At 43.1% G+C, this 25,282-nt stretch overlaps 2 protein-coding genes across 5 annotated transcripts in view; one reads left to right on the plus strand and one right to left on the minus strand.

The window, feature by feature from the left end:
* LOC140918352 (uncharacterized) overlaps nucleotides 1-2,699 on the minus strand; it is a 31,215-nt gene extending 28,516 nt beyond the window's left edge. For all 3 annotated transcript variants that reach the window (XR_012161154.2, XR_012161155.2, XM_078854589.1), the window contains exon 1: nucleotides 1,764-2,699. The gene's annotated coding sequence lies outside the window, so the exon portion shown is untranslated. The remainder of the gene's footprint in view (nucleotides 1-1,763) is intronic.
* The window catches only part of USP7 (ubiquitin specific peptidase 7), a 138,408-nt gene that overhangs the window by 34,277 nt on the left and 78,849 nt on the right, over nucleotides 1-25,282 (plus strand). Inside the window, exon 1 of one of the 2 annotated variants that reach the window (XM_073362480.2) lies at nucleotides 1,877-2,629. The exons of the other annotated variant lie outside the window; for it this stretch is intronic. Coding sequence (XP_073218581.1) covers nucleotides 2,554-2,629 — 76 coding nt within the window. The 5' untranslated portion in view covers nucleotides 1,877-2,553. Of the gene's footprint in view, nucleotides 1-1,876; nucleotides 2,630-25,282 lie in introns of those variants that run through there. 2 annotated transcript variants of the gene reach the window in all.

A 25,282-nucleotide genomic window follows, 5' to 3' on the forward strand; every position in this document is an offset into this window, starting at 1 on the left:
CTATATGTCTGATAATTCTGTTCTTTCCTATAGTTTCAACCAATTTTCCTGATACTGAAGGTAGGCTTATTGGCCTGTAATTGCTCTGATCACCTCTGGAGTCTTTTTTAAAAATCATCAATACATTAGCTACCCTCTAGTCATCAGACACAGAGGCTGATTTAAGAGATAAGTTATATGCCACAGTTAGTAGTTTTGCAATTTCATATCGGAGTTCCTTCAGAGCTCTTGGATGAATACCATCTGGTCCTGGTAACGTATTACTGTTTATCATTTTTTCCCCAAACCACCTCTATGGAGACCTCAATCTGGGACAGTAACTGAGATATGTCACCTAAAAAGAATGGCTCAGGTGGGGAATCTCCCTCACATCCTCTGCAGTGCAGACTAATACAAAAAATTCATTTAGCTTCTCTGCAACTGCCTTGTCTTCCTTGAGAGCTCTTTTAGCACCTTGATCATCCAGTGGCCCCACTGATTATTTGGCAGGCTTCCTGTTTCTCATGTACTTAAAAAAGTAGATGTACTGGGCTTGGTGGGGGTGGGGAGGACCCCTTCACTTATTCCAAGCTATTTTATGGTTGTTGAGCTGCTCCACAGAGGCTAGTACAGCTCAATGGCTAGAGTAGTTTCTGTGGGCCCTCAGGCACCTCCTCTCTGCTCTGAAAGAAAGGATATGAATAAAAGCAGTTCTTCCGGCCCCATTCCTGGTCCTCTCACACCCAGCCCACACACGTCCTTCCTTTTGCTACCCCTGCAGTGCTCCTGCACAGGACAGGGCTCCATGGGTGGACAACAACTCACAGTCTCCTAAATCCAAATCACGACTCACAGCCAGCAAACTCCAGTTCTTCTGAGAAGGGGCCCTCCACAGCACAGATAAAGGAGTTGGATTTGCCCCCAAAAGATAGTTTAGATTCACTTATAATTTTATAAATTGGAACAATAAACAATAGATATTAGAAGTGGAACAGACCACTCCCTGCCAGTACTAGATTGTTCCCTACAGTAGATTTTCTAGCTCTTTGGGAAACATAGCTTTAGGTGGCTTAAGTACTTTCCTTAGGGTAGATTGTAGAACTCCGATCTCACCATCCCGAAGCTTTGCCTCTTTAATACCACCAGTTACTCCTAGTCATACCCCCTTTTACCAGCCTCTTATGGATGTTTTTGAACACTTGGAAAACACATGGACATTTCCAGAGTTATGTAGACAATGAACTACCCCCTTATTACACCGTACCCCAGAGCTGGGCTGGCTAGGGCTTGGCAGGAGAGGTGGACAATTGCTCAGCAATCTCTCTCTCTAGAAGGTAAAGTCAAAAGGGGGGAGGAGAGCCAGATTTGTTCCTATCTAATAGAGCAGCTTTTTTGGGTTGAGCCCTGTCCCCCGCATGCCAGAGTGAGGGCCCTGTCTGCCAGGGAGGTGGTCTCTCTGACAAGGCCCGTGGAGCAAAGGGGCTCCTTGCAGAGGCGCTGGAGGGAGCCGTGTATCCCCAGGGCAATCCCAGATGAGGTCCTGTCAAGGAGGGGCATTCCTTCGTGTGGCGGGACCCCTGGCACAAGCTACTGGTCTCTCCTACAAGGAAAGGGGGACGCCTTCGCAGAGGCTCTGGGCGGAAGCGGGGTCTCTCCCAAGGCAGGCCCTGGCTGGGAGAAGGGTCCCGGGCAGAGGCCAGCAGGCTGATGGAGGCGCAGGGGCCGCTCCTGCGGGCGGCAGACTCTGCGGGGCAGTAGCTGCTGGGAAGAGAGGGGCCTCTCACCGGCAGATGGGTCCCTAGCAAAGGGCTCCGCTGAGAGCAGCCTCTCCCGGGCAGAGGAAGCGGGCGGTGCAGCGCGTCCATCCGGATGGAGCCCTTGTAACTCCTCCTCTCCTCTCCGCTCCAGCCTCCTGTGGCGGCGGCGGCCCGGCGCTGTTCCCCCTCCCCGGCTGGCTGAGCGCCGCTGCCCCCCATGCGGATGTGACATTTCACGGCGCTACCGCGGCCGCCATTTTGAGAGAGACAGAGAGAGGCAGAGAGAAGCCCTGGCGCCTGCTACGCTCCCCATAGAGGCGGCGGCGGCAGCAGCGGCTGAGCAGCAGCAGCGAGCCGGGCGCAGGCAGCAGGGAGGCCTGCAGGCCGGGAGCAGGGCCCCAGCCTCGAGCGAGCGGCTTCCTGGGGAGCCGGGGGCCCGCGGCGCCTCCCCGACTCTCACCGCAGCAGGGATACCCGGCCGGGGAGGGGGAAGCGCCGGGCCCTAACTCCGGATCTCCCGGCCCCGGAGGAAGCCGCCGCCCCCGGCCGGTTCCTCCTCCCCACCCCCTTCCCCCGACCGGGTGCCGCCGCCGAGATTGGGCGAATAGCGAGCAAATACGTGCGCGTCTCGCTGCCTCCTCCGGCCGCCCGCTCCCTGCCCGCCGGAGCCCAGCCGGAGCCCCCCGAGGCTGGTGCCCAGGCCCCGCCGCTGCCCAGGCCCCGCCGCCCCTCCGCCCCCTGCCCTCCCAACACAGGCCTGCAGCCCCCTGCAGGAAAGGCCCAGGCCGCCGCCGCGGAGCCACAGCCCCAGCCCGACATGAACCACCACCAGCAGCAGCACCAGAAGCCCGGGGAGCAGCAGCTGAGCGAGCCCGAGGACATGGAGATGGAAGGTAAAGAGCGGCTGGAGCAGGCGACGCAGGCGGCCCCGCTCCCCTGAAGGCGCCCGGAGACCCTGGCTCGCCCCCCATTCCCTTTACTCACTGTCCCCCGCGCCCCTGCTCCAAACTCTCTGGTTCCCAGGAATCCGCTCCAGGCTTCTTCCCTACCTAACACGCCCCCTTACCCGTCTCCGGTCCCCTCTTCTACCCCACAACCCACCCCTCTTCCCGGAGCCGCCGCGGGGAATGGAGCAGTGCTGATGGCCTGGCCTCGGGCCGGGGAGAGACCTGGAAATATCCCCCCGGGGCGGGGTGGGGGTGTTACCTGCACTTCTCGAGTGAAAGGGAGAATGGGGGAAAGTTTAGGGTTTGGAAAGTATGGCTGAAGAGCCTCCAGCGTCTGTGTGCCTGGGGCTGAGATACACCAGGGGGTCAGATTTTAGGGTGCGACCCTTAAACGAATATCTTAATTCAGGGAGGAGAGATTGGGGTTCATAGCTGACGTATGGCTGAGGGTGGGGCCCGGGGCCTCTCGAAAAGGGGGTGCATTCTTCGGAGGGCCGGGTATTCCTGGCTGTAGTGCAGGGTTTGCTTTGGTGGGCTGCCGTGACACTCGGGCTGGTCTGTGCTCTGGAAATGGGGTTTAATGGTGGGAGGATGTCTTTTTTTTTTTGGTGAGGAGGGATGTTTAGCACTCTCACCCTGTGTGGATGGGAGCATGTGGCGGTCCAAGGGCCCAGTCAATGGGGGGGTGGGCTCGCCAGTAAAACCTCGGCTGAGTTAGGACTCATCCAGTGTAGACAGTGGGGTTCGCTGTAGGTAAAGGAGGGGCTGGGGATTCGGCTGGAAAGGGGGCTGTGCTCCCGGAGGTGCGTGACCCTAAAGTGGAAGCTTTCCTCCTAGGACTAGGAGAAGGATTATTTTTAAGGGGGGTGGGGGTGCTGATTCAAGGGTATGGGTAGGCGAGGGAGGGGTTCCTAGTAGCGTTGCAGCTATGACTCCTGAATGTGCTGCTGGAGCAAGCATGGAGGCGGGTGGTGGGAAGGTTTGTTTTTCTCTCGGTTGATTATTTTCCCCGTAGGTGAGCGATGAACGGTGGGTCATGGGGCCTAGCTATGGATGGTTTTACGGGTTGCTTTCTCAGGGTAGACCTTAGTAATGCCTCTCCCAGCTCTGTTTTCCCCCGAGTGGATCCGGCTCCTGTATTTCTGCAGCCGCCTGCCCGCCCCCCTCTTCTGTGTTGTTGACTCTGAGAGCCGCGCGGCAGGGTTTTGCCTTGCAGCCCTTCCATTGTATCTGCACACAGCCTGCCACGCGAGATGCTCGCCATTTTTAATTGGGGCACTGATCTGAGGTTTATTTACAAAAAATGCATCAGGACGGGGCCTAGCATGGGGTTCTGTGGCATTGTGTAGCACTTACCTATTCATGGGACCCTGATCCTGCACCGTCATGCCATTGCCCAGGAGAGTGTTTTGGAGGGGGAGGTTACTACGTTCAGTCTTGCTCTTTACCCCAGACCAGTACCCTCCAATGGTCTTGTTTGGGATAAAGTCAGTTGTACTTTTTTATTAATCGTGTTTTTTTTTTATCTAAGGTATGAAGCTTTTAATTTGACTTGTTTCTACAGTAGAAAGTGTGTAAATACCTTATCAGAAACAAATAATGAATTCCAGCTGTAACTACCCTCCACTATTTGTATTGTTTATATTAATGGATTTTTGTCTTGCTGATCAAAAATATGAATTCACCTCAGTATTAAAAGGTGTCAATCATTATGAATGCAGGTATTCAAATCAACAAGAACAATGACCATCAAAGGCCTATTTAGTTATGAAATATGCAACAATTGTAGCAAATTTAGAATCTTCTACAACCAATCATGGGTTTGTACTATGATTAATAAAGCCATTTTACTGAAAGTTGGTCGTAGTCACTACTCACTATGTTTAATGATGAGAAGGGCATTCCGTGAAACCCCTCTTTTTTAAAACCTAAGACTTTAGTGCACAATATGATAGATGAAGCACATGTGTGCTATTTCAGTGACTGGCATTGTTTAAAAAGAACCCCAAAACCTGTCCCCAAATTGCCATATATGGATTAGATTTTTTTCATTGTAACCTCAAGAGACACATGTATGAGGTGAATTGGTTTAAAAAAATACCTGTTCACACTTATTTGTATGTATGCATAAACATAATGTCTTGTGTATAATGAGTTTTCCAGCAGAATGTACCATAGCCTCCAGCTATCAGCCTTGCTTTCAATATTTATTTCTAGTCCTTTAGAGTATTGACAGTGTTTAATGGTTCTCAGATTTTTATGGGCTTGATCCTGTAATGCACTGGGCACTCTGTGGGGTGCTGAGCACTTTCAAATCCCATTAAAGTCAGTGAATGTTAACGGTGTTGCAGAGTTGAGTTCTATAAGCAGAGAGAACACAACTCTTTACAGGTAAGCCTAAGCCTCTTGGTGATCCCAACAATTTTACATTAAGCATTCCCACTTAAAAATTGTATGGATGTATCCCAATTTTGAAATCTCAATGCTCAATTCCAGAAATCTATTCAAGCCCTCATAGGCTGGTAAAATTCACACTAATGGTTCAAAATGATCATATGGACACATTAATCTGTTTGAGAATTTGTTTGCACTAATGGAAAGCTTAACAGAGTTTAGATTCTATACCTTTTTGGAGTGTTTGATTTTCATGAGAAATTAGTTTAGGTGCACTAGATCATTTAATCTAGACTCTTGTTCCCTTTCTACTGAAAGACATGTAATTGCTTATATGTGTTCCCTTATTTTACTGTAGAGAACTGTGTTCAACTTTCTAATGTATGGATGTAGATACTTTCCTGAGAAGAGATAAATTGTCTTTGGAAATTGATAAATTATTTAATAAAACATAGCTTTCAAATCTGACACTATTTTATGCATGTTAAATGCCATTCTCCATTGAGAGATCAGATTAGATTTAGGAGGTATGTGAAGAATGTATGATGGAAAACTGAATGCACATCTTGACTTTTGAATTTTGTGAAGCCGTCTCACTTATTTGCTGTGCAGCTACACTGTACAGTTTCAAATGAGCAGAATTACAAACAAAACTATTGAATCAGTGGAATTACGTTCTGCCAGTTTGAATGTGACACTTTGTGGATACCTGTCCCTGTTTCTTTCTTTTGCTTTTGTGATCCAGTTGACTCTGTTCTCTTCCTTGAACATCTTGTAGCCCATAAAGTGTAAATATCAGAAACAGTAGACATCCAGGAAGATCAGATTGTAAAAAGAAATACTAAGAAAAGACTTTTTTACATTTTAGTTAGGAAAGAGGTGTAATTTAGTCAGCAGGTATGGAAGTGGCAGCAACAGGGTTTGAAAAGGAGTAGGTATTTATGGGGCCGTATGCTGTGCAATCTACCCTATTTGCCATGTTATATTGAACAGAATAATGTATTATGAGTTGGCTTCATTATACACGTTCTTGACGCATATGGTGGTTGACATTTTTAACCCTATTTATTGTGATACAATATAGTTCCTTGCTGAGTTTACATTTTAAATATAGGATTTATATGGAAAGGTAAAAATAATGCTATTCAGTAAATGCTGACCTTTTCTGTGTACTTATTGTAAGGTCAGCAAATAGTGTTTGTGTAGTATATGCAGCTTGGCTTGTCATTTAAAAAAAACAGTGCTTTTCAGTTGCACTCCAAATGAGACTTGCTGTACTAAATTCTAGGAAAGTTTCGTAAAATCATATAACAAAGGAAAATCTGGGGTCCTGATGTGACTCCTATATAACTTGCTTCCAAGGTAAATTGTATTAAGATCTAGGCATATTCAAAGCACTTGATGCTTTTATATAATCTATATAGTGCTTTTACCACTTCCCTTAAGAGACTATTTCACAGCCTAATTGATCTAGAAGGTGTTCCTGATGTAGTTTACATTTCCTTTTATTAATTTCTGCCCATTACCCTTAGTTATACTCCTGCATGTCATAGAAAGTACATTTATCTCGATTATGGTACCCTCCTTAATTCTGTTTAGTCAATTCCAATTGACCACTTTTAATTTTTCCTAATATGTCAATTTCTCTAACTTTCTGGTCATTTTTTGTTGCTTTTCTCAGAACTTTTTCATATCTGTCTGTTTTGAAGTGCCCAAAACTGAATCTAGTATTCCATGTGGGTTCACACCAGAGTCATTAACAAAGAGCAGGGAGGGAAAAATTTACTGTGAAAAGTTGCATCTGCATATGAAACCTAAAATTGCACTTTTTGCAGTATTATCCCATTGCAAGTTCATGTCTAACTTTCTGGTAACTATCATACCTTGATTTCTGCAGTATTTCTTAGGTTTGTTTTATAAACTGTGTTTCTTATGTTTTTTCTCATGGTTTAGCTTGCTTTTTTCAAAGTTATATCACATTTTATTTTTTACCTATTTTTCTAATATTTACCTCCCTTTAACTTTTTTGACCTCATGAGTGTTCTCAACTCCTCACAATATAATATCTACATAGATACTTAATGTAGTGTTCATTCGACATCAGAAAATATACTTTGTGAAATACAGATGATAGTGAAAATGTCATGGAATTCTCTTTTTGTCTGTGTGGTGGTCCTTGTCTCTGTTGAAGCCAAAGAATAATTTCTTTTGGAATCCTACATAATAACCTTATTTTTATAGATGGAGAGGACTGAGTGGAACTGTTTCTGAGGCTCGTCAGCTCTGCCCTTTAATTAATTTAAAAGAGCCAGTTCAAGACTCCCGTCTTTTTGTGTCCCCTCCCCCTCTATCTCTTGTACTACTCCCAGCTTGGTAGTGATAAACTCAGGTTATAAGCTTGATCTACGTCTCTGAGTTTATGGACATTAAATTTAGCTTGTGAACATGGGTATCTTACATATCCAAGTTTCTCATATCTTACATATCCTCCTCCCGCCCCTCCCTTTTGACATTTTTCTCTGAGATGGGGGATGGTTGAATAAGATGGGATATACATGATGGAAGGGAGCAGACTATAAAGTGAAATTAGTCTGGAGGCTTAATGGCAGTGTATCCAGTAAAGAACACAGCTTAGTCTATTGTTCCCCCTCAACAGCAACATTTAGGGCCCTTCTTGAGGCAACCTACTTGGCTCCAGGAAAGGAGTATGTGTGTTGTATCACTCTCAGATGACCACTTCATGCTGGCTGAGGGAAGTATATCCAAGGTCTTTTCCCAGAGGATGGATATAGGACCTCAACATCTGGGCAGTAAAATGGGATAGAGTTGGATTCAGGAATCCTCCAGGGAAGGAAAAAGGGAAAAAACTAAGACATTGTGGGCTGAGAAATAAAATGTGCAAAATCTGGGGAGGCAGATGAAAGACTAAGAGAAGTGAACAGCTTAATTTTAAAGGGTGAAGGAGGACATTTTCAAAAACTCAGATTTACCTTTTTCATCCCCTCTTCCCAGTTAAGTGTGTGTGGATCCACCATATCCAGAATAGGAATAAAATCTACTCCCTATCATTACTAGGGAACTATCCTAACATAACTAAAATAATCTGTGTAAAAGCACTGTAACCTTGTATATATTTGAAACTGAGATAGTCTTTGAGTCTGGCTTCACTAAATCAGTTTCATAGCTACAGAAAACTTATCACAAAGTAAATCTATGTAGTGCATCCAAACTGCAGCAGGTAAACCAGTTTAGCCAGAAGCCAGTACATGTTGCATGACATCATAGGATATTTGTAAGTGATTCGGGGTGTGTATGAGGGAAATACAGGGTTTAGAGCTTGTGACTTGTCATATTTCCTTATGTGTGTTGCCCATTTTTTAATCCTTCTTTACTTTTAAGTATTGTTTTCTATATATGGATGAAGAAAATGCTGATAACTTTAAAACTCCTTTGGGTTAGAATTATTGTTACCTAATTGTTTAGTTGAGAATTATTATTGACATATTTGTGTACTGCTGAAAATGTACTTGATGATTTGCAGGATGCAAAATTAATAACCCTTAGAAAACTTGTTTCTATCAAAAATATTTTTTTCCAAAGTTTCAGTCTGCACTAGATCTAGATTATCCTGTTACTGATAAACTTCTATAGTGAGGTGGGTTTGTTTCCCCGGAAGTTGGTTTGGACGAGAGCAGGGGGCAGGGCATGTTGAACAGTAAGTCAAGCTATTAAATAGATATGCTTGCTTTTAAAACTTTTTTGCTGGTTACTTATGTGGTTTATATAATGGTGAAATTGTTTCAGTAGTTTGAATGTGTTACTAGTAGCCAGTGTATTAATAAGTAAATGTATAAAGTAGTTTTGCAAGTTGGAGTTATTGCAACAGAATATACAGCTGTTGGTACATTGTTGTAATAGGCTTAGCTTTAACCCTTATGTATTGCATCTAAATTCCTTTATATTAACTAATTTGTATAGAAAACAAGCAATGCAACTTCAGAAGCTTTGAGGAAATTGACTGTTCTGAATGAGTTGCAAGCTTAAGGAAGAATGTTGAGCGTGAAGTGAATCTGTGCCATTTTTCTATTTGAAATTGCCATACCTATTTAGAAAGCTGCTTTGGTGAACTGGAAAAAGTTCAGCTTCAAAACAAGTAACAAACTTTAGGACTCTGTAAACACATTGCAAGAGAATATTGAGGCCTGGGGAAGGCAGTTTCTCCAATTACTTTGATCATACAGTGTCTGCAAAGGTGTTGGTTGTTTTTCAGAATATAAAAGCACTTTTAAAAATGGTTTTAATATCAAATTTCTTTTAAAGACTGTTTTATAGGTTCTATACATAAACATAAACATATGTATGCTATGGCTGCAGATTGTATAAAACAAAATGTAAATGTTTGGGACCACCTGCGCAAAAACTACTTCAAAACCAAACCAATTCAAGGCTAATTAGAATATATAAGTAAATATTCTTAAATTTTTATATTGGATCTGTATGTACTCAGTGTAGCATACCTTAATTTGTGTATTTAATTGACTTTTGAAAGATTCACCTAATGGTTACTCTAGGCATATGTAAATTAGAAATGCAAAGATTATTAAGAGATTATTCCTCACAAGTTTAATCATGGAGGATTAAACGAAAACAAACAAAATCACACTTAATACTCTAACTGTTCTCTGACATCTAAGAAAACAGGACTTCCAGTGTCTTTGAAAGTCTGAAGTCTTGGACTCTGTCAGACTAAGGGGCAAAATGAGTTCCATAGTGGAGGGCCCCTCAGAGTGTTGCCCTCAGCCTCCTGTTTAAACCAGGGGACTGAGTTCAAGCACTTCAGCTGATTCCTGCTACTGGCATAAAGAATGAAAGAGGCAGTCTTTCAAGAAGCTACGTCCCAAATCACTTAGGAGTTTGTACATTAAAACCAACACATTGAGTTGTGCCCAGAAATAAACTGTAGGCCGTGCACATCACAGTAATGTGCTCTTTGTGCAATACACCCTTGCGAGTGAGCTGACACATTTTGCATTAGCCAAAGTTTTACATGGTCTTCAGAAATACTACAAAAGATATTAACATCCTATAAGAAGCAATCATTTATTACTTGTTACAATGATAACTAGTTTGTTTCTCTGCACTTTATTTTCTGTGATGAGTTAGTTGTAGGAGGGAGAAATGAGGGGAAATAAAGGTTGTAAAAGAGCAGGGTTCTCCATGACAAAACTGGATTTTTCTTAAATTAGGGGATCAAATAAACTAATATAGAGTTCTTTCTGCACCACTACACCATAGGAAGCATTAAGAAGAAAAGGAAAATAGACAAGGGCTAATGTAGAAGGTCAGTGTATATGTTTCATTGATAACTCTGATTGCTGTACAATTAAGTTTGATCTCATAATAGTGGTTCTGCAAGATCAAAACTCACTGCAAAACAGTGGGTTTTGGGGGGAAAACTTCTGAATTTATCTGATCCAAAGTTCATTAAAGTCAATGGGAATTGTACACTTAATTTAAACAGGTTTTGGATCTCGCCCAAGTGTTAAGAAACAAAATCATATTGTGATTGCTCCTTGGATTAAAGAGGGCTTCATAGTGGAGTGCCCCAAAACACGAGTGCTAAGTATATTAATAGTTTAGTCAGTCTAGCAAGGAAGTGAGGTAAGAGGTATTGACAGATGTTTACAGAATTATGAAAGGTAAAGGGAAAAGTGATTCTTTCCTTTTTTTAACTGTTCTATAATAAAAGATCAATGGTTTATTCTACGAAATTAGTGCAGAAGTTGTTTATAAAACTCACTCCTAAAAAAAGACTATGGCTGAATTTTAGAAGGACTCAATAATTTTTATGACACACAGTAGTATTCATAGTCTGGTCCTGTATCTTATGCCACACTGTACACCTAGGTTATGGGACACTGACCTCTGCAAACTGTCTTCCTTGGCTGCTCTTTACTCCTGTACAATTAGGAAAATATCCCTTCGTTTTTTAAATTTAATTCTATTTTACATTAACCCTAAATATTTCATCTTTAATCTGTTGCAGATTTTTGTACCACAGTGCATGATGGTTACAAAAGAGGGAAAGGTTTTGAGATTCAGGTGGAGAACAGTTATTTTGTTAACCTAGAAAGGCATTCTGTTTATAGCAGCCAAGAGGCATTTGAGGATTTTGTTACTGGGGAAAGGATGTTGCGCTCTTTCCCGTTTTTGTTGGGAATAGAGGTAACTTTAAATCTTTCATGGGTAAAAAATAAAAAATAAAAAAATATGCTTTTGTGGGTAAAAAACACTTCTTCAGGTTGCATCTTTTTTTTTACCCACGAAAGCTTATGCCCAAATATATCTGTTAGTCTTTAAGGTGCCACCGGACTCCTTGTTGTTTTTGTGGATACAGACTAACACGACTACCCCCTGATACTTCAAAATCTTGATAACTGATGGGCCCAATACAGCCCATGCTAATATCTGACACTTCATCCAGCAACAATGAAGTAATTAATTAATTTAGTTGATATTTTTGCTAAATTGTCAGCAATAAAATAGTTAATAGCATGAGTGTTCTTGGTACACTTATGAGTTAGCGATACTGTTGGCTTGAAATGTAGTTGAAATTTCAAAAGATAAGTCAAAAGCAGTTTCAGCTACTACACCTACTTTTCAATTCCCCTACCAATTTTTTTGCTTTTGTAAAACACATTTTCCTGTTTTTGAGTTGTTGCTGTTTGGAAATCTCACACTGGCAGGGGAAACTAGTACCAGTTGTACAAGGCAAACAGTGAAACTGGCTATATACAATGTTTTCAGATGCACAAATTATTTTCTTATTGTAGAACAGAAATGGCAAGAGGTCCTGACTGAAGTAAAGAAACTAAAATGAAAATCCCTCCCCCCCAATTTTTGTTACTATAATCTTAGTATTGCTTGTAACATTAACGTATTTCAGACACAAGTACAACTTATATTGTCAGCATCTCTTAAAAATCCCATAATAATAAATGGGCAATTCATACCTCTCAGTTATTAATTCAAGCTGTCTGCAGACTCAGGGCATGGCTACGCTTGCAGATGTAGAGCGCTTTGAGTTAAACCCCCCTTCGGAGAGCACAGGCGGGAAAGCGCTGTAGTCTGTCCACACTGACAGCTGGAAGTGCATTGGCGTGGCCACATCTGCGGCACTTGCAGCGGCATTGGGAGTGGTGCATTATGGGCAGCTATCCCACAGAGCACCTCTTCCTATTGTGGTGCTGTGGCTTGTGGGAAGGGGGCAGGGCTGCAGGGCATTCTGGGTCCTGTCCCAACGCGCTCTGATGCATCGGTTCGCATCCCAGCAATCCCTGTACTTCCGTTCACATTTGGTGCCATCTTTCAAAGTTTTTTGTACTGCACAGTCTGTCTTCCCTTTCGGTCTGCTGGAATGGAGCCTGAACTGCTGAGGAGTATGCTGACGAGTTTTGCCAGCACGTCACATTTGGCAGTCGAGTTATTCCTTATGATCCAAAGTGACAGCGAGTACTCCGATTATATCGACTCGAGTAACACAAATGAAACGAGTTTGCTTGTGGCATTCACTGACATTCTCATCACTGTGGAATGCCACTTTTGGGCTCGGGAAACAAGTATTGAGTGGTGGGATCACATCATCATGCAAGTCGAGGAAGATGAGCAGTGGCTGCAGAACTTTCGAATGAAAAAAGCCACTTTCATGGGACTGTGTGATGAGCTCGCCCCTACCCTGCTTTGCAAGGACATGAGATTGAGAGCTGCCCTGACGGTGGAGACGCGGGTGGCTATTGCAGTCTGGAAGCTGACAACTCCAGACAGCTACCGATCAGTCGCTAGCCAGTTTGGAGTGGGAAAGTCGACAGTTGTAATCGTGTTGATGCAAGTTTGCAGGGTCATTAATCTCATCCTGCTCAGAAGAACCGTGACTCTGAGTATTGTGCATGACATTGTGGATGGCTTTGCACAAACGGGTTTCCCTAAGAGTGGAGGGGCGATAGATGGCACGCATATTCCAATTCTGGCACCAGCCCACCTAGCCTCCGAGTATATTAATCGGAAAGGGTATTTCTCTATGGTTCTCCAGGCGCTTGTGGATCACCATGGGCGTTTCATTGATATTAATGCAGGCTGGCCTGGAAAGGTGCACGATGCACGCATTTTTCGGAACACTGGCCTGTTCAGGAAGCTGCAAGCCGGGACTTTTTTCCCAGACCAGAAGATCACAGTAGGGGAAGTTGAAATGCCCTTTGTGAGCCTTGGAGACCCCGCTTACCCTTTAATGCCATGGCTCATGAAACCCTACCCAGGGAGCTTTGACAGCAGCAAGGAGCGGTTCAACAACAGGCTGAGCCGGTGCAGAATGACCATGGAGTTTGCTTTTGGCCGTTTAAAGGGCCAATAGCACTCTCTGTATGGGAAGCTGGACCTGGCCGATGATGGCATCCCCACGGTTATATCTGCGTGCTGTACCCTCCATAACATTTGTGAAGGGAAGGGTGAACAATTCACTCAGGCATAGAACTCGGAGGTTCAACACCTGGAGGCTGAATTTGAACAGCCAGAGAGCAGGGCTATTAGAGGGGCCCAGCGCGGGGCTGCAAGGATTAGGGATGCCTTGAGAGAGCAATTTGAGGCTGAAAGCCACCAGTAATGTTTGGTGCCCTGCATGGGAGTGAAGTGCAGTGGTTCCAATGTTAGTAGTGTTTGCTACGCTGACTTGCAGTGCCTGTTTCTTTCCTGGGCTAAGGTATCTTTTACTTTATGCAAAAATAAAGAATATTTTCAAAGCCAAAAAATCCATTTATTGAAAAGAAACACAACTGCTTGGGAAACAGAAAGGGCAAGGGGGTGGAGTGGGGAACGGTACAATCACAGATTCGCGTATGTCCTGTTCTCATACTCAGCCTTCCTGTCTGGAGTGCTGTGCAATGAGTGCTGCACTTCAGGACGGCGAAACTGCATGATGATGGGGGTTGAGAGCAGTGGGTAAGGGTCGTAGTTTTCAGGGCTGGGTGGTGAAGCTACAGGTGTTGGAGGCAGCTGGTGGCAGTAAGAACCCGGATGTTGGGGAAAGTGGGTTGGAGGTGACATGGGGGCACAAGGGAAAGAGTTTTGGGACAAGGGCTGCGCGGGGGTGGGGGGTGGGTGCGGTAGTGCTTCACCTGCATGGCTACAAGTGCCTGGATCGAGTTCGCTTGGTGCTCCATGATGCTGATCAGCCGATCCGTGCTTTGCTGCTGGAGCACCGCGCTTTTGTGCTGGCGCTCCTCGTTCTGCTGGTGGATCCTCCTTTCCCTGTCCCGCCACTCCTGCACTTTTCGATTTTCATTACTTGAATGCTGCATTATTTCATGCAACATGTCTCCCTTGCTTTTACATGGCCTCTTCCTGATTCTTCGGAGTCTTTTGGCCGGTGATAACACGGACGGCTGAGATCTCAAAGTTGTACCTGTAAAGGCAAAATGCAACACTGAACAGAGGCAGCATTGTTCACACCAGACAGAGCAATGATTCCCCCATACTTAAGGGCAAGCACAGTCTACACAATAGTATAATTTGCCCATCCCAAAGCGAGTGCACATAACCCACGGGAGCCCCAAAACGGTGAGTAAGCACAGGGTCAAATGTGACTGACTGTTTCACGGCTGTACTGTTCTCTGGGTTTCTGTGCCTTGGGAAGAACCAACAGCGGCAGGGGGTCCTTATACTGAACACTGTCCCCACATTTTCCACAGGAGTTCATCCTGGAAGATATCTCGCTGCTGAGGGTGACCTGGGAAGCAAGGGAGGGTCTTCTACTGCAATGGGGCTTCCGCCCTGGCCAATATGCAGCTTGCCTATGTGCAGCAATGGTCCCCCTGCCCCTCATGGCACAGTGGCCCAGACAAGTTAGCCTGACTGGGACAAGGACCACAGTGGCTCTCCGGAGAAATCTGTGCAAGCACATTACCCAAGTTCTGGATGAGACCTTTGAAGACATCACTGAGGCCGATTACAGCGATGTGCAAGAGCAAATCAATGCCCTATTCCACATGTAGACATGCATGAAGCCCTAACCCTCCTCGCCCCAAGAGCCCGCACCAAATAACTTCCTTCCCAAAATAAAAGCCGCTTACCGGGAACCTCTTCTGGTGTTCGTCCTCCCCAAGTACCGGCTGCTGCGACTGGCTACCTTCCTCCTGGCTGCATGCATCTAGGGTGTCCTCCTCCGCCTCATCACCCTTGCTCCCGCTTTGCTGCTGCTCCTCCTGCCTTGTTGCACTGAGCTCTGAAGTGTCCATGGTGGTCTTCGGAAGGTGGGGTCGCCCCCCCAAGTATTGCGTCCAGCTCTTCGTAAAAACGGCAGGTCGCCGGGGCAGGACTGGAGCAGCTGTTTGCCTTGCAGGTTTTGCGGTAGGCATTCTGCAGCTCCTTCACTTTAATCCTGCACTGCAGTGCGTCCCGGTCATGGCCCCTTTCCATCATGTCCCTTGATATCTGCCCAAAGGTATTGTAATTCCTATGGCTGGAGCACAGCTGGGACTGGACAGCTTCCTCCCCCCAAACGCTGATGAGATCCAGCATCTTGCCATTGCTCCATCCTGGGGATCGCCTGGCGCGTGGAGGCATGGTCACATGGAAAGATTCGCTGAGAGCACTCCATGCCTGGCTGAGCAAACAGGAAGGGGATTTTCATCAGACCCACCCAGAGAATTCAAAGGGTGGGTCTGATGGTTGGTCACCTGAGGGCAGGGCAGTAGAGTTCAAAGTGATGACCAGAGTGGCTAGAACAGGCATTGTGGGACACTTCTGGAGGCCGATCAGAGTGCACTAACAGACCAGTGCATCCACACTGGCACCGCTGCGCTCCAGTGGGGGCGCAGCAAACGTTATTCCACTCACCGAAGTGGAGTACCAGGAACGCTCTAGCCGCGGAGTCAGAGTGCTCTACGTGCCTTGCCAGTGTGGATGGGTAGTGAGCTAATGCGTCCGGGGCTCCTTTAATGTGCTCTAACTCGCAAGTGTAGCCAAGCTCTCAGGGAGACATCAGATTTACATTTGTTTCACATTTTGAAAGCAATCATAAGATCTAGAGGGGTTTTTTCCTGAAATCTTAGATTCTGAAGCATAATTGCGCACCAGAAGAAGCAGTTGTATGGCGATTTAGCTGCTGCATGAGATGCTGTTTGTTCATCTGCAAACTGAGATAAGAGTAGTCAGATATTGTGCTTCAAGGTGTAAGCTAATTCCCTTCAGAGATTGGGATGGATTTTTCACCTCTTGTTCCATTTATTGTGCACAATATTGTATAATTGATTAGTGACATTATGAGGTATCTTCATATTTCTGTGAAGCATCAGATGCCACATGAACTGGTGTTTTAGTCAAGGTTTCAGAGTAGCAGCCGTGTTCGTCTGTATCTGCAAAAAGAAAAGGAGTACTTATGGCACCTTAGAGACTAACAAACCTACATGCCTCCAGCTTTCATCCAGACCACACCAGACGATCCATTGTATCGTAGAGCTTGGCTGTAGACAACCTCATTTGCTCCAACCCCTCAGACAGAGACAAACACCTACAACATCTCTATCAAGTGTTCTTACAACTACAATACCCACCTGCTGCAGTGAAGAAACAGATTGACAGAGCCAGAAGAGTACCCAGAAGTCACCTACTACAGGACAGGCCCAACAAAGAAAATAACAGAATGCCACTAGCCATCACCTTCAGCCCCCAACTAAAACCTCTCCAACGCATCATCAAGGATCTACAACCTATCCTGAAGGACGGCCCATCACTCTCACAGATCTTGGGAGACAGGCCAGTCCTTGCTTACAGACAGCCCCCCAACCTGAAGCAAATACTCACCAGCAACCACACACCACACAAGAGAACTACTAACCCAGGAACGTATCCTTGCAACAAAGCCCATTGCCAACTGTGTCCACATATCTATTCAGGGGACACCATCATAGGGCCTAATCACATCAGCCACACTATCAGAGGCTCGCTCACCTGCACATCTACCAATGTGATCTATACCATCATGTGCCAGCAATGCCCCTCTGCCATGTACATTCGTCAAACTGGACAGTCTCTATGTAAAAGAATAAATGGACACAAATCAGACATCAAGAATTATAACATTCAAAAACCAGTCGGAGAACACTTCAGTCTCTTTGGTCACTCGATTACAGACCTAAAAGTGGCAATTCTTCAACAAAAAACTTCAAAAACAGACTCCAACGAGAGACTGCTGACTTGGAATTAATTTGCAAACTGGATACAATTAACTTAGGCTTGAATAAAGACTGAGAGTGGATGTGTCATTACACAAAGTAAAACTATTTCTCCATGTTTATTCTCTCCCCCCCCCCCCATTCCTCACACGTTCTGTCAACTGCTGGAAATGGCCCACCTTGATCATCACTACAAAAATAGTTTCTCCCCACCCCCCCACCGCCACCCCTGCTCTCCTGCTGGTGATAGCTCACCTTACCTGATTCCTCTTGTTACAGTGTGTATGGTAACACCCATTATTTCATGTTCTCTGTGTATATAAAATCTCCCCACTGTGTTTTCCACTGCATGCATCTGATGAAGTGAGCTGTAGCTCACAAAAGCTTATGCTCAAATAAATTTGTTAGTCTCTAAGGTGCCACAAGTACTCCTTTTCTTGTTTTATTCAAAGAATGCATTAGAGCAAAAATATTTGGCTGTTCACATTATTTTGGGTGTGTGTGTATTAGCAGCAAATTGTGCATTTTCCTCACTTTTTATTTATATCTGTTGGGAACAATTGGAATAATGAAAAGGAGTACTTGTGGCACCTTAGAGATTAACCAATTTATTTGAGCATAACCTTTTGTGAGCTACAGCTCACTTCATCAGATGAATACTGTGGAAAGTGTAGCATCCGATGAAGTGAGCTGTAGCTCACGAAAGCTTATGCTCAAATAAATTGGTTAGTCTCTAAGGTGCCACAAGTACTCCTTTTCTTTTTGCGAATACAGACTAACACGGCTGTTACTCTGAAAATTGGAATAAATGATATTTCACTGTTTAGTCTTCTGTTTCTCCTTGTTCAGGCCTCTCCTCTTCCCAGCTTGGTTATTGTTCCTCACATTCACGCTTCATTCTGGCTTTCAACTTCTTGGATTTCCATCCTTGGTCCCAAAAACAAACTAGAACAATGCCTGGCCAAGTAAATGAAGGACAAATAGCAAGAACATATATTCCCAGGCAGGTAGTAATTATAAGGAGATATTTTTAAAAAACATGGTAACTGGGAATTAAAAATGGGAAAGGACAGATGAACTAATCTGTACAAAGCCAAAAACTGGAACTATTTGATGCAGAAGCATGTTCTAAAAATAAAAACAAGTCAATATAGGATATTTGGTAAAATTTGTACATTTTCAAATTTACAGCCTCAGTAAGTTATAAATGTGAAGATATTCCCCTCACCACCACAAATGTTGCCTTGTTTACTTTTGAAAGATTGTCATCAGATTTGAAATGTTATGCATTTACCTGGTGTCTTTTTAAACCAATTGTCTATTCTATTAATGTTTCAACCCATTTTACTCACCCAGACTTCGGAGATTATTGGGCTTTGGTTTGCAATCCATGAGTTGGTCATGACCTCCTTATTTTTGAAGCTTAGTGGAGAGACATGGGATTTGTTCTTGACAGAGACTATATGCAGTGGTGTTCTAGCTGTGTTGATCTCAAGATTTTAGAGGGTCAGGGTGGATGAGATGATATCTTTTATTGCACTAACTTCTGTCAGTGAGAGAGAAGCTTTCGAGTTTACGCAGAGTTCTTCTTGGGGTCTGGGAAATGTAGTCGGAGTGCCACAACTAAATACAAGGTAGAACAGATTTGTTTAGCACATGTAGTTAACACATATTCAGGGTGAATTGTTAACTGGTCATTTCACTTTGAATGGTTCCTTGAAATATGCGTTAACTACTTATGCTAAACAACCTTTCCACTTTGTATTTAGCTACAACTTTCTGACTATGGCTTTGTCTACACTGGAACTTTATTAGCAAAACTTTTTTGTCATTGAGGGGTGTTAAAAAAACAAAAAACAAAAAAAAAACAACCCCACCTCCAAGCGACAAAAGTTTTACCGACAAAAAGCGCCAGTGTGAACGGCGCTTTGTTGGCAGGAGCCCTCTCCTCCCAACAAAGCTGCTGCCGCTCGTGTGGGATGGAAGTTTTTTGTCGGCAGGAGAGCTCTCTCCTGCTGACAAACAGCAGCTAGGTTGCACACCTTTTAGCAGCACGGCTGTAGCAGCACAGCCATGTCGCTAAAAGCTGCATGGTGTAGACAAAGTGTATGCACCTGAAGAAGAGCTCTGTGTAAGCTTGAAAGATTGTCTCTCTCACTGATAAAGGTTGGTCCAATAGACGATATTACTTCACCCTCTCCCCCATTGGTAGAGACTATCAGTGCCTCCCTTAAGAGAGGACAAAGTTTTGGCGTTCCGCTAATGAACAGATGTTAGACCCATGCTGAAGAAACCATTTCCTCAAGAAACTCAAGCAGCCTTTGGGCAGGTCTAAACTTAAAACGCTGAAGTGGTGCCGCTGTAGCACTTCAGTGAAGACGCTGCTATGCCGATGGGAGATTTTTTCCCCATCGCATAGTTAATCCACCTCCATCAGAGGAAGTAGCTGTGAAGAAGCCCACCTCTCGACATAGCACTGTCTACAGTATACCGTACCTCTCAACGTAACACTGTCTACACCAGTGGTCTCCAAACTTTTTGGCTCACGAACCCCAGGGTGAAGACTAGAAGACCTGCCGCAGACGCGCCGCCGATGGAAGAATACCGGAAGACCTGCCGCAAGCGGGCCGCCAGAGGGGAACACCAGCCGTGGACATGCGGAGCTGCCACCGAAGAAAAAAAATGGCGGAATGCCGTCCGGTGGCGCTCCTGCTGCCGCACACCCCGTGGGATCATCTCGCGCACCCCAGTTTGGAGACCACTGGTCTACACTGTGGCTTAGGTCAATATACTGCGTCATTCAGGGGTGTGGATTTTTCACACCCATGAGCGATGTAGTTATGCCAATGTAAGTTTATAGTGTCAACCTGGCCTTTGGTACCATGAACCATGAGGTATTAACATGAATGCGGTCCCTGGCAGGGGTAGACAGTCTTGTGTAAGTGGCCCTGTTTTGTTCGTATTATGAATCTTTTTCCTGTAATTAATATATGAACCCATGGCATTTTTGCTAAATATGTGTTACAAACTGAAAGAATAAATAAAATAGAGAGACACTACAACATCTTAGGAAAGGAGTAGAACTTCGAATTTTAGGAAGTGTGTCTAGCAAAAAAGTGTACTTATGGCCCTGTTGACCTAGTTCCAAGAAACACATTAGAAAACGGCTATCTAACACAATTTCAGCTACATGTTGAATCAGTGAAACTGTCCTAACGTTAAAAAAATATATAATTTAATGCTGTTTGAATGCACACCATTTCTGTAAAACAAATCCTGGAACAGATCAGCCTCTTGAAATCTTTATTTCCCATTTCAATTCCTTTTTGCAGCAGGACTTTGCAGTATCCAAATATAGCCTTTTCTTTTTATACTGTGAAGACTCACTCACACATATTAAGCGTAGGTACTTCGGTTTGTTTTTATGTAAATATTTTAATCTGGAGTCATTATCCCTAATTCTAATCTAGATATTCCCTTCTTTTCCATCTGGGTGTCCAAGCTAGCTTCTTTTTTGATATTCTCAGTCTTCACAGGCATAGTGAGTAAAATCCCAAGGTCACTTTCAAACTTGATTCTGTTGCATGCTAGAACTTTATTCTGTCAGCTAGGCCATCTGGCTAGCTTAATAGATTCTAGTTTAAAAAAAGATCCACTGGTTTATGAAATATCTTGGACCACACACAGTGTCTGAGGCTATTGATGAAAAAGGTTAACTTTAAATTACATTCAGCCCTGGCACACTGGAAGATTTATATGTGTGTGAGAAATCTCAACATGTCTTTTTAAAAAAAAAAAAAAAAAAAAAAAAAAAAAGGCACCATAAAGTCCACTTTTAAAACTGTTAGTATCATGTTCTGAGACCAGATGGTGGAATTGAAAATTGGCTCAGTACTTTCATAAGGTGCAAATAGCAAGTAAGCAGATCATTCAGTTATTGTGGCTTGATGTAAATATTAGCCAGAGATTATTTGACCTTATAGCTATTAATTATGATTCCTCCTTTTAGCAAACCTAGGAATGGATATTAATATGTGTTAGCTACATTAACCAGCAAAGCAAAGGACTGGTCCACAGCGGAAATATCCCTAACTGTATGAAGATATATGTTGAAAGTAGATATACGTTTGTGTTCTTTGATGTGTCAGTTATAATTAATCTTTATATAAGAAAAGTTTTAAGAACAGATCCAGTTGTTGAATTAATTTATACCATCGAGATGCATTTGTTATGGAAAATTAGCTGCCACTTAAATATTTTTAAGCTGTTTTTTGGGGATGCATAAGAAAGCTTTGATTTTTTTTTTTAATATCCTGTTCATAAATTATATTTTTGAGGGGGCGTGTAAATCCAGTAACTTGTCTCTGTGGCGTAGGTTACAATTTTTAATTCAATATTATAATCAGAAGTTTGAAAACATTTGGTTCCCATTAAAAACAATCACTTGATTAAAAATTATTTGCCAAGTGATGGCTATTAACAAAAGTTATTCTCAGTGGATATTATGTTTATATGTACATTTTAATCTTTTTTGGATAAACAGATTATTTAATCACTCAGTGCCATGTTTTATTTATCTTCTCTTAACCATCACAGTATCATTAACATGCATTTTGACACACTGGTGAAAAATGCCTCCTTTTGCTTGTCCAGGATGCTTTACCTATTCCTCTCAGAGGTGGATCGCCATGACTTGGAATTCTCAGTTTTGTCCTCCTCAGATTGGTTAGCTGTAACTCATACAGCCTTGAATTGAATGTAACCACTGCAAAAAGGCTTAAACCCTTACGGCACATGCTTCGTTAACAACGAAGTCTGATATATACAACACATCACACATGTATTTCATGAACTGCTCTGATTCCCCATTTATTTTGGAGCAGAGCTTGAAATCCATATCTTAATCTACAGGGTACTTAAATGAACTAGGACCTAGATACCTCAGAGAAGGCTTTACTGTCTGTGATTCCCTGTGCTTGCCTGCCTCCTTCCTAAGATGACAGTGCTCCACAGAGATGATGAAGCTGTATAGGCTGACATTCTGACTAATGAAAACTGGGAAACAGTATTGTTGGCAGTGGGATTTGTCAGTAGAGATCTGTTTGAGCCAAGCTAGTTTAGTGTTCAGATCAAGGTGTAGAACTTTTTTTTTCTTTCCCCCAATTAAAGCATTTCACTTAGAATGAATGCTCTTTTTTTTTTTTAAGTGTGTTTTTCCTTTAAATTCCTGCTCCTCACCTGGAGGTTAGAAAAAGACAAACCCTTTCTTGTTCTGGGTTTTTGTACTCTTTAATTTTGTGCAGTATGCCTGTTGCTATGTTATCTTTACTATACCAAAAAAACCTTAGATGTCCAACAAAATCCTCTTGCAAGATTCATTGGTCTATTTAATCTTAAAATGTATTAAGTTTTTGTACATTACTTTTGAGCATGTACATGCACTGTATTTTGTAAATGTTGATTGTGGTTGTTCAGGGGGGCATTGCAGAAGGATTCCTTCTAAAGCAGTATATAACTTTAACATAGTTAATACAGTGTAGGCATTGCTATTATTTAGCAATTGGTGTGTCACTTAATACATGGTACTTAACTCGAACAATCCCTAGGTACAGGGATCCTTACAGAGGAAAATGCTTCAGGAACACACAGTTCTTTTAGACATCAACTTACTGGATTTTACTTTGCACACATGTAGCTGGTTCTTTGAAAATGACTTTAAAGTGGGCTTTACATTCCAAGTTTGCCTGTATCGTTACAAAACTCAGAGTTCAAATGATCTTTTCCTTGCAATCCAAGGACAAAGATAAGTTCAAGATTACTAACCTTGGAAGCAAAGTTTGTAAAAATTGGCTCAGATCCTATGTCAGGATTAGTTAACAGATATATCTGTTTGTAGTTTTAGCATTGCCTGCTATTTCACTGTTACTGGCCTAATCTGTGACAAAGCGCTTTTGATTTTAGTTGGGTTCTCAACTGGAAGAAAATTGTCAGAAGGGCAGAAGATGGAAGGGTGAAACACACAAATCTTGTGGTTGGGAGTAGCACTAGGTGTGGGAGCCTGAGGCTGATGAGACTGGCTGCAAATACGTTCCATACATCATAGATGCTTCTCAGTAGGAATTTTTTCTTGATGTGGGAGGGAAATTAATGTAGCTACATAGATTCTGATTCTCTGTTAGTTTGAGTATAAAGTGTTAAACATAAGAGTAAGAGGAATTTTATTTCATTGTTAGCGTCCTTTATGTTATAGGATTTATAGGAAGTCCAATACTGTTTAAAACCAGGAATCCTGCTTTTTTGCCTCTTTCCTGCATGTCCATTAAGTTTTTAGTCTGTTTACCAAAAGACTCCTGTGCAGACACTGATACTTATGTATCTGTATTTATTAGTTAGTTGTGTCAGGATGCCAGGTCAGATTGCAGAGTGTAGTCTATAATATTTCCATATAAAAATGATTAATCAATCTGATTCTGCCTTCCATAATAATGGTTTTCAGGTATTCAGTATATTGTATTAATTAGGACTTGGTCATTAACTAGGAGTTACAAGAAAGCAGTAACTTACTTCAAAAAGAGCAGTTCCCCTGGATACCTATATTAATAGGTTGTTGAAAGGCCTTCGCATACAATTTATGTAAGAGTAAGGCCTGGTTTACACCTCAAACGTCGGTCAACCTAACTAATTCATTCGGGGCTGTGAAAAATTTCATGCCCTGAGCCATATGTAGGTTTACCAAATCCTCATTGTAGATACAGCTAGGTCAATAGAAGAATTCTTCTGGCAACCTAGCTACTGCCAATCAGGGGTGGATTTACTATCATGAGGGGAAAAACCTCTTCTGTCGCTGTAGTGAGTGTCTATGCTACATCTATGAAGCTGCAGCATTCAGTTCAGGATTACAGAACTAGTTTATAAGATGACTCAACTCACCATTCCTTTCTTCATAATCATGTCAGCTGTGCTCTAAAATTGGTTGTCAATAATTGGTATAGTTACACTACCAGGAGTCATTTTGCATCTATTGTTATTGGGCCAAGAAAATTTGTTTTAAACATGTTTATAAAGTGTCCTAAGAGAAGTAAATATCTTTAACCCAGTGTCTTTCAAAATGTGGGATGTATGCTCCAGGCTAACTGGATGGATGATAGACCTCTCAGTTATATTCCAAACTCTCAGCTTTCATTTACTAAAACAAAAAAAGCCTTTAGCTGTTACAGTTGCAAAGAAAACTTTCAAAGTGTGAAGCAAATGTAACTGGTCCAGAGAAATCTGCCTGAGTTTGGAGAGAGCTGTAGTCCTGAGTTGTGAACAACCCTGTTCACTTCAGTGCCAGTGATGACCCTTTAAATGTGAACTATTTCACTGTTCATCAAACCATGGCATAAAAAAGAGGGGAATACAATAGTATGGAGCTCCACACTAGCAGTTTTCAAAGGGCAAAAGGTTAGACTTTGTCTACACTGCACTTTTATTGGTAAAACTTTTGTTGTTGAGGGGTGTTACCCCCTCCCCTAAACCCCTCACCAAAAATGAAAAGCGCTGGTGTGGACAGTGCTTTGTGGGCAGTTGAGCTCTCCTACTGTCAAAGTTACCACCTCTCGTTGGGGGTGGATTTATTTTTGTCAGCGGGAGAGCTCTCTCCTGCTGACAAAGAGCTGCTATACTGCACACCTTTTAGCGGCGTGGCTATAGATTAAGATCTTGGAGATATATATAGATATATATTCTATCACCATTACCACAGTGTCTGAGTGCCACGCAATCTTTAATGTATTTCACTTCACAGCACCCCGCGAGGTGGGGAAAGTACTATTATCCCTGTTGGACATATGGTGAACTGAGACATGGAGGCTAAAGTGACTTGCCCCATATAACACAGAAAATCAGTAGCAGAGCAGGGAGTTGAGTCTGGGTGTTCCAAGTTCCAGATTAGTGACCTAACCATTGGACAGTCCTTCCTGAACATCAAGGTGAGATGATG

Source organism: Lepidochelys kempii, chromosome 10 (assembly GCF_965140285.1).
Source record: "Lepidochelys kempii isolate rLepKem1 chromosome 10, rLepKem1.hap1, whole genome shotgun sequence".
NCBI lineage: Eukaryota > Metazoa > Chordata > Testudines > Cheloniidae > Lepidochelys > Lepidochelys kempii.